This window comes from Buteo buteo, chromosome 12 (genome assembly GCF_964188355.1).
Source record: "Buteo buteo chromosome 12, bButBut1.hap1.1, whole genome shotgun sequence".
Lineage (NCBI taxonomy): Eukaryota > Metazoa > Chordata > Aves > Accipitriformes > Accipitridae > Buteo > Buteo buteo.
Genome location: NC_134182.1, coordinates 642,705 through 657,509, shown reverse-complemented (window position 1 = coordinate 657,509; position 14,805 = coordinate 642,705). Strand labels below are relative to the sequence as shown.

At 69.0% G+C, this 14,805-nt stretch overlaps 4 protein-coding genes across 6 annotated transcripts; 3 read left to right on the top strand and 1 right to left on the bottom strand.

Moving 5' to 3' along the window:
• The first annotated feature begins 779 nt into the window (after positions 1-779).
• Positions 780-5,647, top strand: LOC142037784 (uncharacterized). Its single transcript, XM_075042319.1, has 5 exons — positions 780-1,025; positions 1,885-2,015; positions 3,268-3,349; positions 3,667-3,774; positions 3,941-5,647. The coding sequence occupies exons 1-5, from the start codon at positions 799-801 to the stop codon at positions 3,999-4,001; spliced, it is 609 nt and encodes a 202-aa protein (XP_074898420.1). The 5' UTR covers positions 780-798; the 3' UTR covers positions 4,002-5,647.
• Positions 5,648-5,849: 202 nt separating this feature from the next.
• Positions 5,850-9,084, top strand: ADAT3 (adenosine deaminase tRNA specific 3). Its single transcript, XM_075042318.1, has 3 exons — positions 5,850-6,277; positions 6,924-7,251; positions 7,466-9,084. Exons 2-3 carry the CDS (start codon positions 6,933-6,935, stop codon positions 8,599-8,601), a joined length of 1,455 nt encoding a protein of 484 aa, XP_074898419.1. The 5' UTR covers positions 5,850-6,277; positions 6,924-6,932; the 3' UTR covers positions 8,602-9,084.
• Positions 9,085-9,213: 129 nt separating this feature from the next.
• LOC142037785 (thialysine N-epsilon-acetyltransferase-like) lies at positions 9,214-11,608 on the bottom strand. 3 transcript variants are annotated; one of them, XM_075042320.1, is made up of 6 exons: positions 11,348-11,591; positions 11,196-11,253; positions 10,835-10,900; positions 10,100-10,201; positions 9,963-10,003; positions 9,214-9,509 (listed from the first exon to the last, which is right to left on the bottom strand). In XM_075042320.1, exons 1-6 carry the CDS (start codon positions 11,408-11,410, stop codon positions 9,327-9,329), a joined length of 513 nt encoding a protein of 170 aa, XP_074898421.1. In that variant the 5' UTR covers positions 11,411-11,591; the 3' UTR covers positions 9,214-9,326. The 3 variants fall into 3 exon arrangements, with proteins under 3 accessions (XP_074898421.1, XP_074898423.1, XP_074898422.1); XM_075042322.1 differs by lacking the exon at positions 10,100-10,201 and having other exon boundaries at positions 11,348-11,608; XM_075042321.1 differs by lacking the exon at positions 10,835-10,900 and having other exon boundaries at positions 11,348-11,482.
• A 759-nt stretch (positions 11,609-12,367) lies between these two features.
• Positions 12,368-14,771, top strand: TMEM107 (transmembrane protein 107). The gene is made up of 6 exons (XM_075042316.1): positions 12,368-12,408; positions 12,609-12,700; positions 13,426-13,493; positions 13,694-13,792; positions 14,374-14,469; positions 14,550-14,771. Exons 2-6 carry the CDS (start codon positions 12,614-12,616, stop codon positions 14,617-14,619), a joined length of 420 nt encoding a protein of 139 aa, XP_074898417.1. The 5' UTR covers positions 12,368-12,408; positions 12,609-12,613; the 3' UTR covers positions 14,620-14,771.
• The last annotated feature ends 34 nt before the right edge of the window (positions 14,772-14,805 follow it).

Below are 14,805 nucleotides of genomic sequence, written 5' to 3'. Positions count from 1 at the left end.
TAGTGGTGTCCAGCCCCATGGCGATGTCCAGCCCCATAGCGGTGCCTGGGCCCCACAGCGGTGCCTGGGCCCCACGGCGCTGTCCAGCCCCACGGCGGTGTCTGGGCCCTATAGGGGACCCTGGTGTCCAGCCCCACAGCGATGTCCAGCCCCACGGCGCTGTCTGGGCCCCACGGTGACGTCCATCCCTGCCCCCCCCCCCCCATTGGCGTCAACAGGAAAGGGGCGCGGGTGCCAGCGGGGGGGCGGGGGGGTCCGGGACACCCGGGTCCCCTCCCCGGTTCTGGGGGGGGCTGTGGGGCAGGAAGGGGGCAGGGCGCGCCGGACACCTGGGTTCCTTCCTGGAGGGGGGGTGTCACTCTCCCCCCCCCCCCCCACCTTAAGGCCACCGCCGCCGCCGTGTCACCGCCACTGCTCGGCCACCGGCACCGACCCCCCCGGCCGACCCCCCCACCCCAAACCCCTCTTGCTGCCGGCGGCGGCGTCCCCCTCCCCGTGTCCCCAAAACCTCTCTGTCCCCCCTCCTTGTCCCCCCACCCGTGTCCCCCCATATCCCCATCCCCCCCTCCTTGTCCCCATCCCTGTCCCCCACCCGTGTCCCCCCCTCCTTGTCCCCATCCCTGTCCCTTGTCCCCCCCCTTGTCCCCATCCTTGTCCCACCCGTGTCCCCCCACCCGTGTCCCCCCCTCCTTGTCCCCATCCCCCGTCCCTTGTCCCCATCCTCATCCCCCCCACCCGTGTCCCCCCACCCGTGTCCCCATCCCGTCCCTTGTCCCCCCCACCCGTGTCCCCGTCCCCATGTCCCCCCCAGCCATGGGGTGGGGGGCGGCCTGGCGGTGGCCCTGGGGGCCGTGGGGTGGGGGCTGCTGGTGGCCTCCCTGCCCCACGGCACCTGGGGGCTGGGGGGGGCCAGGCCAACGCCGTGGCCAGCGTCACCCTCACCCGTGGGCTGTGGAACGACTGCGTCATCGACGCCGCGGGGGTGACGTCCTGCGTCCCCCTCATCTCCCTCATCACCCTGCCCGGTAATGGGGGGGGGGCGTGGGGGGGACATGGGGGACAGAGGGACGTGGGGGGACATGGGGACGTGGGGGTCTGGGGGGGATGGGGGGACGTGGGGGGGGACATGGGGGGACATGGGGACATGGGGGGGACATGGGGGACAGAGGGATATGGGGGGACATGGGGACGTGGGGGTCTGGGGGGCATGTGGGGACGTGGGGGAAAGAGGGGACACATGGGGGGACATGGGGGGACACAGGGACATGGGGGGCTGGGGGGGATGTGGCAATGGGGGAGACATGGGGGGGGACGTGGGGGGAAGTGGGGGGACATGGGGGACATGGGGACATTGGGGGGACGTGGGGTGATGTGGGACGTGGGGGGATATTGGGGGGGACATTGGGATGTGGGAGGATTTGGGGGGACATGGGGACATGTGGGGGACACATGGGGGACACAGGGATATGGGGGGACATGGGGACATGGGGTGGGGGGACACAGGGACATGGGGGGGCCATGGGGGAATTGGGGGGACATGGGGGGACATGGGGGTCTGGGGGGGATGTGGGGACATGGGGGACATGGGGACACGGGGGGACACGGGGACGTGGGGGTCTTAGGGGGATGTGGGACATGGGGGGGACATGGGGGAAAGTGGGGGGACATGGGGACATGGGGGGCTGGGGGGGATGTGGGGGGACACGGGGGGGACGTGGGGTGATGTGGGACGTGGGGGGCCATGGGGCCATTGGGGACGTGGGGGGATACTGGGGGGGGGACGACATGGGGATGTGGGGGGATTTGGGGGGACACGCGGGGCTGGGGGTTCCCCGCGGGTCCCCGTGGGGGGGGGCTGCCGCTGACCCCCGTGTCCGTGCCCAGGGTACCTGCAGGGCAGCCGGCTGCTGGCGGCGGCGGCGGCGGCGCTGGGGGGGGCGGGGGTCGCCCTGGGGGGGGGCGCCGGGCCCAGGAGGAGAGTCCGGGCTGCGGGGGGGGGCTGCTGCTGCTGGCCGGTACGGGGGCACTGGGGGCACTGGGAGGGGGTGGGGGGGGTAGGGGGGCATAGGGGGGGGTGGGGGGGTAGGGGGGGATATGGGGGGGGTCTATGGGGGGATATGGGGGAGTATGGGGGGTATGGGGGGATATAGAGGGGATATGGGGGGGTAATATGGGGGTATGGGGGGATATTGGGGGGATATGGGGGGATATGGGGGGGTCCATGGGGGGATATGGGGGAGTACGGGGGGTATGGGGGGATGTGGGGGGTATAAGGGGGGGTGGGGGGGGGTATGGGGGGATATTGGGGTTCTATGGGGGGATATGGGGGAGTACGGGGGGTATGGGGGGATATAGAGGGGATATGGGGGGTAACATGGGGGGATGTGGGGGGTGCTGGGGGGATATAGGGGGGTGTGGGGGGATATTGGGGGTATAAGGGGGGATGTGGGGGGGTATGGGGGGATATTGGGGTGCTATGGGGGGATATGGGAGGATATAGGGGGTATGGGGGGCTCTATGGGGTGCTATGGGGGTGCTGAGGGGTGATATGGGGGGGTATGGGGGGGTATGGGGGATGGGGGGTTCTGTGGGGTGCTATGGGGGTGACATGGGGGGATATGGGGGAGTATGGGGGTACAGGGGGATATGGGGGTTATCGGGGGTGCTGGGGGGTGATATGGGGGGTATGGGGGGTACAGGGGCATATGGGGGGATGTGGGGGGTTCTATGGGGTGCTGTGGGGGGATGGGGGGTACAGGGGAGTATGGGGGGTATGGGGGGATGTAGGGGGTGCTATGGGGGTTATGGGGGGATGTAGGGGGTGCTATGGGGGTGACATGGGGGTTTTGGGGGATATGGGGTGAGATGGGGTGACGTGGGGTGATGCAGGGGGGATATGTGGTGCTGGGGGTCCGATGGGGTGCTCGGGGGGGGGCTATGGGGTGATTTGGGGGTGATATGGAGGATGTGGGGTGCTATGGGGGGATATGGGGTGACATGGGGTGCTCTGGGGGGGATATGGGGGTATGGGGTGACATGGGGGTGCTCTGGGGGGGATATGGGGGGCACGACGTGGTGCTGATGGGTGCTGTGGGGTGACGTGGGGTGAGACGAGGGGTGCTGGGGGGCTTCTGTGGGGTGCCATGGGGTGCTGGGGGGCGCTATGGGGGGGGCTAGGGGTGTTCTATGGGGTGCTGGGGGGGGGCTACGGGGTGCCGATGGGTGCCGTGGGGCGCAGTGGGGCAGCACCCGTGGGTCCCCCCCCAGGCCTGGGGGCTCTGGCAGCCGCCAGCTGGTTCGCGGCCGCCGTCACCCGGGAGTTCTTCGACCCCCAGCACGGCGGAGCCCGGTGGGTGCTGGGGGGGCTGGGGGGGGGTACTGGGGGGCTATGGGGGGGTAATGGAGGGGTAATGGGGGGTACTGGGGGGTAATGGGCGGCTGGGGGGGGCTATGGGGGGTAATGGGGGGTAATGAGGGGGTAATGGGGGGTACTGGGGGGCTGTGGGGGGCTATAGGGGGATACTGGGGGGTACTGGGGGGCTGGGGGGGCTATGGGGGGGTACTGGGGGGCTGTGGGGGGCTCGGGGAGGGGGGGGGGCGCTGGGGGGGAGGGGTCCGGGGTGTTGGGGGAGGGGTGGGGGGGTGACACCCCTCCCTGCCCCCCAGGTACGAGCCAGGCCCGGGGGTGCTGCTGGCGGCGGGGGGAGGGGCGCTGGCGATCGTGGGGGGGGCGGGGCTGCTGGCCTCCGCCCGGGGCCCCCCCGAGCGCTCCAGGTGAGGGGGAACCCCCCCCCCCCAAAAAATAAAAAAATTCACACCCCCGCCCCCCAAAATCGGGGAAGCCCCGCCCCCGCCCCGCCCTGCCGCGGGGGTGGGGACGGGGCGGGGTGGGGGTGGGGTGCCCCTTGCCCCCCCCCTCACTCGCTGCCCCCCCCCCCAGCCCCCCCCGCCCCTCCCCCCCCGGCCTCGGGGACAAGTACGGGCGGAACGCCTACGTCTGACACGCCCACCGCGCCGGGACACGCCCCCCCACCGCCGGGACACGCCCCCCTCCGAGCCGAGCCCCGCCCACGAAGCCAAGTCCCGTCCGCGATGCTGGGCCACGGCCCCGCCCACAGACCACGCCCCCAACGCCAAAGACACGCCTCCCAACGCCAGGACACGCCCCCATCCCGAGCTGAGCCCCGCCCACCCGTCTCCAGCCCGCGTCACGCCCCCAAAGTCGGGCCACGCCCCCACCGCCCGGGGCACGCCCCCAGTGACGGGCCACGCCCCCCCTCCCCAGTGCTCCCAGTACCCTCGAGTGCTCCCAGTGACCTCCCAGTGTTCCCAGTGCCCCCCCCAGTGCTCCCAGTCTGCTCCCAGTCCCCTCCCAGTGTTCCCCCAGTGTTCCCAGTACCTCCCCTGTACCCTCCCAGTACCCCCCCAGTGCTCCCAGTCCCCTCCCAGTCCCCTCCCAGTGTTCCCAGTACCTCCCCTGTACCCCCCCAGTGCTCCCAGTCTGCTCCCAGTGACCCCCCTGCGCAGGGACGGGGCTGGGCAGCTGCTGCTGGTGTATACTGGTGCCCTACTGGTGCCTTACTGGTGCACATTGTTATCCTTCCGGTGCAAACTGGTGCCTGCTGGTGTCTTACTGGTGTCTTACTGGTGTCTTACTGGTGTCTCACTGCTCCCTACTGGTCCGTACTGGTTCAAACTGGTGCCTACCAGCATCCTACTGGTGTCCTACTGCTCCCTACCGGTACATACTGGTCCATACTGGTGCCCAATTAGTGTCCTACGGGTGCCCTCTTGGTCCCTACTGGCGCATACTGGTGCCTACTAGTGTCTTACTGGTTCAAACTGGTGCATATTAGTGTTCTGCTGGTGCCATACTGGCGCCTACTGCTACCCTACTGGTGCAAACTGGCACATACTGGTGCATGCTGGTGTCCTGCTGGTGCAAACTGGTGTTCTACTGGTTCAAACTGGCGCATACTGGTGTCCTACTGCTGTCCTACTGGTGCATGCTGGTGCCTACTGGTGTCCTACTCCTCCATACTGGTGCCTGCTGGCATATACTGGTTCAAACTGGTGCCTACTGGTGTCTTACTCATGTACTGGTGCAAACTGGTGCATACTAGTGTCCTGCTGGTGCTGTACTGGTGCCTACTGGCATCCTACTGGTGCACACTGGTGCATACTGGTACATACTGGTGCCATACTGGTGTCCTACTGGCACATACTGGTGTTCTACAGTTGCCCACTGGTGTCTACTGGTGCAAACTGGCGCATACTAGTGCCCTGCTGTTGCCCACGGGTGCATACTGGTGCCATACTCGTGCAAACTGGTGCATACTGGCACAGACTGGTGCTGTACTGGCATCCTACTGGTGTCCTACCGGTGTCTACTGGTGCATACTGGTGCCTGCTGGTGCAAAGTGGGGTGCATACTGGTGCCCTGCTGTTGCCCACGGGTGCATACTGGTGCGTACTGGTGCAAACTGGGGCATACTGGTGCATACTGGTGTCCTACTGGTGCAAACTGGTGTTTAATGGTGTGTACTGGCTCGTACTGGTGTCTACTGGTGCAAACTGGCACATACTGATGTCCTACTGGTGCAAACTGGTGTTCTGCTGTTGCCCACGGCTGCACACTGGTGCTATACCGGCGCATACTGGTGTCTACTGGTGCAAACTGGCGCATGCTAGTGTCCTACTGGTGTCCTACTGGTGTCTTACCGGTGCAAACTGGTGTCCTACCAGCATCCTACTGGTGTGTACTGGCGCATACTGGCTTCTACTGGTGCAAACTGGGGTGCATACCGGTGCCCATACTGGTGCATACTGGTGCCCTACTGTTGCCCACGGGTGCACACTGGTGCCATCGTGGTGCAAACTGGTGCAAACTGGTGCATACCGGTGTCCTACTGGTGCATACTGGTGTCTACTGGTGTCTACTGGTGCAAACTGGCGCATACTGGTGCCCATACTGGTGCAAACTGGTGTTCTGCTGTTGCCCACGGGTGCACACTGGTGCCATACTGGTGCAAACTGGTGCAAACTGGTGCAAACTGGCGCACACTAGCGTCCTACTGGCGCAAACCGGCGCCGACTGGTGCGCTGCCCTCCCACCGCCAGGCGGCGCTCTCCCCCCCCGCCCCGCGCCCTTCCAGCCGCCCATCTCGGTGGTTCCGCCCTCTGAGAGCCCAGCGCGGAACTTCCGCCACGGTCGGTAGCGCTGACCAATGAGCGCGCGGGGGCGGGGCCGAGGCGGCGGCGACGGCGGCGGCGGGGGGTGAGGGCGGCACGTGGAGGGGGGGGGGCCGCGGGGTCACCGCGGGGTCACGGGGGGGCCCTGGGGTGGGGGGGGGTCCTGTGGGGGACACACACCCATTGGGGGGGCTGGGGGGGGTCCCTGGGGTGGGGGGACCCTATGTGGGGGGCTGGTTCCTATAGGGGGGTGTCGGGGGGGTCCCATTGGGGGGGGCTCTGGGGTGGGGGGGTCCTATGGGGGGGTCTTTAGGGGGGATGACACCCATTGGGGGGGTCTCTGGGGTGGGGGGGGTCTGGGGGGACCCTGGGGTGGGGGGACCCTATGGGGGGGAGTGTCTTTGGGGAGGGGTCCCTATGGGGGGGGCTTTGGGGGGGGCTGGTTCCTATAGGGGGGGTCTCTGGGGGGACACAGACACCCATTGGGGGGGCCCTGGGGTTGGGGGGGACCCATTGGGGGGGGAGTCTCTTGGGTGGGGGCGTCTCTGGGGTGGGGGGGACCCATTGGGGGGGTCTCTGGGAGGGCTGGTCCCTATAGGGGGGTCTCTGGGGGGGTCCCATTGGGGAGGGTCCCTATGGGGGGGGGGTCTGTAGGGGTTCTCTGGGGTGGGGGGGACCCATTGGGGGGGGTGTCACTGGGGGGGGGTCCCACAAACACACCCCCCCCACAGGGCAGGCCGATGGAGCCCCAGCAGAAGCCGCCTGAAGAGGAAGAAGAAGAGGAAGAGGAAGAGGAGGAGGAGGAAGAAGAGGGGGTGCCCCCCCCCGGCGAGGACCCCCCGCCCTGGGGGGTGCCCTGGGAGGGCGAGGGGGGGCCGCTGCCGGTGCTGGGGGGGGTGGCGGCCCCCCTGCTGCTGCGGGGGGAGACGGAGCGGCTGGTGCGGGAGGTGGGGAGGGCCCGGCCCCTCCATCGCCTCCCCCACCTCAAGAGGGTGCGGGGGGGGCCCGGGGGGGCCGCTCTGCTCCTCTGCCTCGACAGCCAGCTGGGACCCGGACGGGGTACGGGGGGGGGACTGGGAGCACTGGGAGGGGGCTGGGAGCACTGAGGGGGGGACTGGGAGCACTGGGATGGGGGGACTGGGAGAACTGAGGGGGGCTGGGGACGCTGGAGGTACTGGGAGCACTGGGGATGCTGGGGGTCTCCGGGACACAAGGGCTGTCGGGGACACAGCCGGTGCCGGAGCCACCGACACGGCTGCCACCCCGCACCCAGGAGCCGCCGAGGATGTCACCGACGATGTCACCGAGGCCACCGCCGGCTGTGGGTCCGGTTATGGGACCGGGGACACCGACACCGGCGCTGCCACCGACGTCACCGAGACCAGCGCCGGCCGCCTGACCGGGAACACCGACACCAGCGACGTCACCGAGGCCACCGCCGGCCCTGGGTCCGGTTGTGCGACCGGGGACACCGACACCGGCACTGACACCGACATCACCAGGGCCACCGCGGGCTCTAAATCCGGCTGCGCGACCGGGGACACCAACACCGGCAACGTCACCGCCAGCCCCGGCCCCGATCCCGTGACCAGGGACACCAACACCGGCGACGTCACCGCCAGCCCTGGATCCGGCTGCGTCACCGGGAACGCCAACACTGGCGACGTCACCGATGTCGCCACCAGCCTCGGACCCGATCCCGTGACCGGGAACGCCGACGCCGCCCCGCTGCCGCCGCTGCGGGTGCTGCTGGGCCCCGGGGTGTCCCCGCGGGGGCTGGGCCCCCCTTTCCGCGTCAAGGTGCCGGGCCGGACGCCGGCGCAAGGCCCGGAGACGGTGGCGGCGACGGCGGCGGCCCTGTGGCCGTGGGTGCGGCGAGGCGGCGCGGCGGCGGTGGCGCCGTCGCCGCCGCCGTTGGACGCCGCGGAGGCGACGGCGGCGGCCGGCGCCATGCGAGCGGCGTTGGCGGCGGCGCGGCGCGGGGCGCGGCGCGGGATGGTGCCGGCGGGCGCGGCGGCGGTGGAACCGGCCACCGGCCGCGTGCTGGCGACGGCCCACGACGGCCGCCGCGGCGAGCACCCGCTGGCCCACGCCGCCATCGCCTGCCTGGCGGCCGTGGCGCGGCGGCGGCGGCGGGGCGGCGATGGCGGGTACCTGTGCGCCGGTTGCGACGTCTACCTGACGCGGGAGCCGTGCGCCCTCTGCGCCATGGCGCTGGTGCACGCGCGGGTGCGGCGCGTGCTTTTCGGGGTGCCGGCGCCGCAGGGGGCCCTGGGCACCCGCTACGGCCTCCACGGCCGCCGGGCGCTCAACCACCGCTACCGCGTCTACGGCGGCGTCGCCGCCCGCCGCTGCGCCCGCCTGGCGCGGCTCGACCGCGCCGCCGTCACCGCCGCCGGCGCGCAATAAAGGGGCCGGGCTCCAGAACGGACGTGCTGGCGGTACTGGGAGCACTGGGGGTACCGGCGGCACCAGGGATACTGGGAGCACTGGGGATATGATACGGGAGGTACTGGGGAGCGCTGGAGGTACCAGCAGCACTGGGGATACTGGGGGCACTGGGGATACTGGGAGCACTGGGGATACGATATGGGAGGTACTGGGGAGCACTGGAGGTAGCGGCGGCACTGGGAATACCGGGGGTGCTGGAAATACTGGCGAGCAATGGAGGTACCAGCAGCACTGGGGGTGCTGGGGATACTGGGAGCATTGGGGATACGATACTGGAGGTACTGGGCAGTACTGGACATACCAGTGGTACTGGGGGTACTGGGGAGCACTGGGGGCACTGGAGGTACCAGTGACATTGGGGATACTGGGGGTACTGGAGGTACTGGGGGTACTGGAGACACTAGGAATAATGGGGTACTGGGGATACTGGAGGTACTGGGAGCACTGGGGACACTGGGGGCAGTGGGAGTGCTGGTGGCAGTGGAGGTGCGGGGGGGCACTGGGAGCACTGGGATGGAGCAGTTGGGGGGAGGGGAGAGACCACCCCAAATCCCCCAGTAGGACCCCAAGGCGAGACACCCAAAAGGGGCGGAGCTTTATTTTTTTGGGGGGGGTCCCCCAGACATCAGAGTGCCCCCCCCAACACATGGGTGCCCCCGAAGCACCCAGCTATTGGGGTGCCCTCAGGGTGCCCCCCCGGGGGGCTGGGTGCCCCCCAGTCTGGCCATGGTGGCCCCCCCGAAGGTGACGGGGCGCCAGCCCTCGGCCCGGGCCAGGTCGGTGACCCCCGGCAGGGGGGGCAGGGGGGGAGTCCAGGGTCCCGGCGCTTCCACCCGCAGCTGGGAGCCCCCCCCAGCCACGGCCACCTGCGGCACCCAAACCCCAGCGTCAGTTTTGGGGGGGGGGCACCCAAAGCCCTGGGTGCCTTTTGGTGGGGCACCCAAACCCTTGGGGTCGGGGGGGGGCACCCGGACCCCTGGGTGGCTTTTGGGGGGGGGCACCCAAAGCCCTGGGTGGCTTTTGGGGGGGGCACCCAAAGCCCTTGGGGTTGAGGGGGGGCACCCAGAGCCCTGGGTGTCTTTTGGGGGGGGGGGCACCCAGAGCCCTGGGTGGCTTTTGGGGGGGGCACCCAAAGCCCTTGGGGTTGGGGGGGGCACCCGGACCCCTGGGTGGCTTTTGGGTGGGGGGGGGGGCACCCTGATGCCTGGGTCCCTTGGGGGAGGGGGGACACCCTGCTTCCCCTGGACACCTGGGGGGGGCAGTGGGTGCTGGGGGGAGTCAGTGGGTGCTGGGGGGGGGGGCACCCCTGTCCCCCTTACCTGTGCCACCTTCCGCAGCAGCAGCTCCTCAATGCCTTGTCCTGGGGGGGGGACACAGACAGACACCTGAGTCCCCCAAAATGGGGGGGACACACACAGCTGGGTCCCCCAAAATGGGGGGTGGGGGGCGGTCCCACCTCGCAGTGGGGGGGGCACCCAGAGCTCCCCCAGGCGCAGGTCGGGGCCGCGCCAGGTGCTGAAGCCCCAGGAGGCCACGGCGAAGCCCCCCAGGGCCCCCCCTGCGGGAAATTGAGGGGGGGGGGGACGGACGGGGACATGGGACCCGAGGGCCCCCCATCCCAAGAACACCAAGGACCCCCCCCGAGATCCCCCCAGGACCCCCAAGGTCCCTCTTGTTCCCCCCCCCCGACCCCCCTCCACCCCCCTGTCCCCCCTCCGGACCCCCCCAGGTGCCTCTTGTCCCCCCCACAACCCCTTCCGCCCCCCCAAGACCCCCCAGCTCCATTTTGTCCCTCCCTGGACCCCCCCAGGTGCCTCTTGTCCCCCCCACACCCCCTTCCGCCCCCCCAAGACCCCCCAGCTCCATTTTGTCCCTCCCTGGACCCCCCAGGTGCCTCTTGTCCCCCCCAGACCCCCCCCTCCACCCCCGTGGCCCCCCCCCCCAGGACCCCCCCAGGTCCCTTTTGTCCCCCCTGGACCCCCCAGGCCCCTCTTGTCCCCCCCAAGACCCCCCCAGGACCCCCCAGGTCCTTTTTGTCCCCCCAAGACCCCCCCCAGGTCCCTCTTGTCCCCCCCGGACCCCCAATGCCTCCCCATCCCCCAATTCCCCCCCCTCTTGCCCCCCCTTTGCTCCTGCCTGGGGGATCAGGGGTCACAGAGGGGTCAGGGGTCACCGGGGGGGGGGCACTCACCGGGGGGGCCCACGGCCACCAGTACGACGGGGGGCGGCTGCCCCTCCAGGAGCTCCCGGCACAGGGCTGGGAGTCACCCAGGGGTCATGGGGTCACCCGGGGTCACCAGGGTCGGGGGGTCAGAGGGGACATGGCACCTCTGTGAGGTCATGGGGGGGCGCAGCAGGGTCAGGGGGTCACGAGGGGGTCACTGAGGGGTCACCACGGGTTCATGGGGGACACAAGGGTCACAGAGGAGGGGTCACATGACCACCCCAAAGCCAGGTCAGGTGATCACAGGGGTCACAGGAGATGCGGTCACCCAGGGGTCAGGGGTCATGACCCTTGCGGGGGGGGGGGACGACGACCCATCATCCCTCACCCTCTTCCGACGGCAGCTCCCGCTCCGGCTCCGGCCCCGGCTCCAGCGTCACCCAGTCCTGGGGGCAAAGGTCACCCTGGGTGACCCCCCCCAACACCCGGGTGCCCCCCCACCCCCCCATGGGAGGCCCCAGTTCCCCGTGGGTGCCGTACCCGGACCATCTCCCGCAGGCGGGCGCAGTCGCGCCGGGTGCAGGCCCGGACCCCCCAGGCCATGGCGGAGCGGTGCCCCCCGGACTAAACACAACCCCCCAACTCCCAGCATGCACCGCGCCTGGCTCCTCCCAGGGGGCGGGGCTGCGGCGGGGGGGAGGAGCCAGGCGGTGGCGGCTACTGAGGGCTCAGCCCCACAGAGCAGTGCGGGCCAGTACACGCCAGTATGGACCGGTACGGGGCAGCGCGGACCGGCACGGACCAATACGGAGCGGTACAGAGCTGTGCAGGCCAGTACAGACCAGTACGGGGCAGTGCAGACCAGCACAGACCAATACAAGCAAGTACAGGGTAGTGCAGACCAGTACAGAACAGCGCAGACCAGTAGAGAACAGCGCAGACCAGTAGAGAACAGCGCAGACCAGTAGAGAACAGCACAGACCAGTATAGAACAGCGCAGACCAGTATAAAACAGCGCAGACCAGTAGAGAACAGCGCAGACCAGTATAAAACAGCGCAGACCAGTATAGAACAGCGCAGACCAGTATAAAACAGCGCAGACCAGTATAGAACAGCGCAGACCAGTATAGAACAGCACAGACCAGTATAAAACAGCGCAGACCAGTATAGAACAGCACAGACCAGTATAACCAGTATAAAACAGCACAGACCAGTATAGAACAGTGCAGACCAGTATAGAACAGCGCAGACCACTATAGACTGGTACAAAACAGACCAATACGGACCAGCACAGAACAGTACAGACCTATGCAGACCAGTACAGACCGCTACAGACCTATACAGACCAGTATAAACCAGTACAGACCAGTACAAACCGCTCCCCACCGTGGCTCTCGTCTCCCTTCCCCTGGGGGTACTCCGAGGGGGCGTGGCCAGCGGCGGAGGGGCGGAGCCAAACGGGAGGGGGCGTGCTCGGGGGGCGTGTTCATGGGTGGAGGGGGCGGGGCCAGGGGCGGCTGCTAGAGGCGGAGGAGGTTGGTGGGGGCGTGGCCAGGGCGGGGCGACGGAGGGGGCGGAGCGTCAGCGGTTGCCGCGGCAACGTGAGGCCTAGCGCGGGGCGCGGAGCCTGCGGGGGGGGGGCCCGGGGCGGGGGGGGGGTCGTGGGGGGGCGAGGGGGGGTCCGGGGGGGAGGGGGGTCGTGGGGGGTGTCCCGGGGGGGAGGGGTGTGTTGCATGTTGGGGGGGCGCTGGGGGGGAGGGGGAGGCCGCGGCCCCCCCTCATCCCCCGTTATCCCCCCCAGTCCCGATGCCCCCCCGGGGGTCGCTGGTGCCGGCCCGGTTCCTCGTCCTGACGGCGCATCTGGTGCTGCTGCTGCAGCTCGGCTGGGGGCGGGTGAGTGGGCGGCACGGCCGCGCGCCTCCACGCGCCTCCACGCGCCTCCTCTCGCGTCCGCACCCACGCCCACACGCGCCTCCACGCGCCCCCGCACACACCCACGCGCCTCCACGCGCTTCCACGCGCGTGCGCACGCACCTCCACGCGTATCCGCACACCCCCACGTGTATCCACACGCCTCCACGCGCTTCCACACATGTCCACATGCGTCCGCATGCCTCCGCTCATGTCCCCACACGTCCCCTCGTGTCCCCATGTGTCCACACATGTCCCTTCGTGTCCCCACACCTCCCCATATGTCCACACACCTCCACTCGTGTCCCCACGTGTCCACACGCCTCCCCACGTGTCCTCACACATCCCTTCGTGTCCCCACACATGTCCATACACCTCCCCACGTGTCCACACACCTCCCCTCATGTCCCCACACATGTCCACACACCTCCACTCGTGTCCCCACGTGTCCACACTTCTCCACATGTGTCCACACGCCTCCACTCATGTCCCCACACATGTCCACACCCCACCACATGTCCTCACGCATCCCCTCGTGTCCCCACACGTGTCCCCACACCTCCACTCCTGTCCCCACACCGGGCCACGCCACCCACAGGCCACCCCTGCCATGGTCCCCATAGAGGTGGGGGCTGGGGGAGGGCCATGGGGGGAGGGACAGGGCGTGGATGTGCCTCCCCCCCCAAAATCTGCCCCCCCCCCCCCAGGACCCCCACGTCCGCGCCTCGCTGCCCCTCGAGTTCTCGGCGGAGGAGTACGCCCACGCCGACCGGTTGTGAGTCCCGGGGGGGAGCACCCACCCACGGGGGGACCCCCCGCACCCCAGGGTGTCCCCCTGCCCCCCCCAAATCCCCCTGCCCCCCCACTTCTCCCCACACACTCCCATCCCTGTGCCCCCCCCCAGGTTGGGGGGGCTGTTGCGGGGCTTTGGGGGGGTCTCCCCCCCCCTCACTCACCCGTGTCCCCCCATTTCAGGTTGGGGGGGCCCTGGGGGGGGCCCTGGGGCTCCTGGGGGTCGAGTTCATCGGCTTCTTTTCGGGGGTCTCCATGTTCCACCCTGGCAGAGTCTGCTTTGTATCCTGAGGGGGGTGCACCCCAAAACTTGGGGGGGCACCCCAGAACTGGAGGGAAACCCCAAAATGGAGGGGACCCCAAAATGGTGGAGGGCAAGGGGGAGGCTGGAAAATGGGGAGGGCCCCAAAAGAGGGGACAGGACCCCAAAATGGAGGGACAACACTGGGGGGAACCTCAAAATGGGGGGGGGCAAAACAGGGGGAGACCCTAAAATGGCAGGGGATCCCAAAATGGGGGGGATGCCAAGACAGGGGGGATGCCAAAAGAAGGTGGGGGGAGACCCCAATGGGGGGGACACAGGCCAAAAGGGGGGGAGAGTGAAATGGGGGGGACCCCCAAAACAGGAGGGGACCCCCAAAATGGAGGGGGACCCAAAATGGTGGAGGGGGACCCCCAAAACGAGGAGGGGGGGGTACAGCCAAGGGGGTTCCTCCCCCCTTCCAAGGGCCTTGCCGTGCTCCGGGGGGGGTTTGGAGGGGGGAGGTTTGGGGGGTCCCCCCTAATCCCAGTCTGGGGGGTGTGTGTGGGGTGTCTGTGTGTGTGTCCCCCATTTTTGGGGTTATTTCCCCTGACGTGGGCAGCGCTGGCGGCCCACGGGGGGCCGCCCTGGCCTTGGCCTGGGCCTTGCTGGAGGGTTGGGACAGCGGCTGCTTCTGGCTCCTCTTCGGCCTCTGCAGGTGGGTCGGGGGTTTTTTTTTTGGGGGGGGGTCCCCCTCTCCTTTGCACCCCACTGACACCCCCGTTGTGTCCCCCGCAGTGTCCCCCCCGCCATCACGGAGGTGGTGCTGATGGTCTCCATGCTGGGCTGCAGGAGGAGAGCGATCTGACGCCCAGCGGGGGGGGGGGGGTGTTGGGGACCCCCCCCAGACCCCCCCGAGGGTCCCCAATATCCCCTGACCCCCCCCTTTGCCCCCCAACCCCGCTTTTACCGCCCCCCCCGCGGGACCGAGAAAATAAATAAAGATTTGAACGCGGGAAAACTTCGGCGCGCCAAAACCTTGGCGCGGGAAAGG

Coding starts and splice junctions, on each gene's coding strand:
- LOC142037784 (XM_075042319.1), top strand. CDS start 799: ATGTCCCCCCCAGCCATGGGGTGGGGGGCGGCCTGGCGGTGGCCCTGG. Junction 2,016..3,267: donor GGGGCTGCTGCTGCTGGCCG/GTACGGGGGCAC, acceptor GTCCCCCCCCAG/GCCTGGGGGCTCTGGCAGCC. Junction 3,775..3,940: donor GGCCCCCCCGAGCGCTCCAG/GTGAGGGGGAAC, acceptor CCCCCCCCCCAG/CCCCCCCCGCCCCTCCCCCC.
- LOC142037785 (XM_075042320.1), bottom strand. CDS start 11,410: ATGGCCTGGGGGGTCCGGGCCTGCACCCGGCGCGACTGCGCCCGCCTG. Junction 11,254..11,347: donor GCCTGCGGGAGATGGTCCGG/GTACGGCACCCA, acceptor CTTTGCCCCCAG/GACTGGGTGACGCTGGAGCC. Junction 10,202..10,834: donor GGTGGCCGTGGGCCCCCCCG/GTGAGTGCCCCC, acceptor AATTTCCCGCAG/GGGGGGCCCTGGGGGGCTTC.
- TMEM107 (XM_075042316.1), top strand. CDS start 12,614: ATGCCCCCCCGGGGGTCGCTGGTGCCGGCCCGGTTCCTCGTCCTGACG. Junction 13,494..13,693: donor TACGCCCACGCCGACCGGTT/GTGAGTCCCGGG, acceptor CCCCCATTTCAG/GTTGGGGGGGCCCTGGGGGG. Junction 13,793..14,373: donor ACCCTGGCAGAGTCTGCTTT/GTATCCTGAGGG, acceptor TGACGTGGGCAG/CGCTGGCGGCCCACGGGGGG.
- ADAT3 (XM_075042318.1), top strand. CDS start 6,933: ATGGAGCCCCAGCAGAAGCCGCCTGAAGAGGAAGAAGAAGAGGAAGAG. Junction 7,252..7,465: donor CCAGCTGGGACCCGGACGGG/GTACGGGGGGGG, acceptor CCCCGCACCCAG/GAGCCGCCGAGGATGTCACC.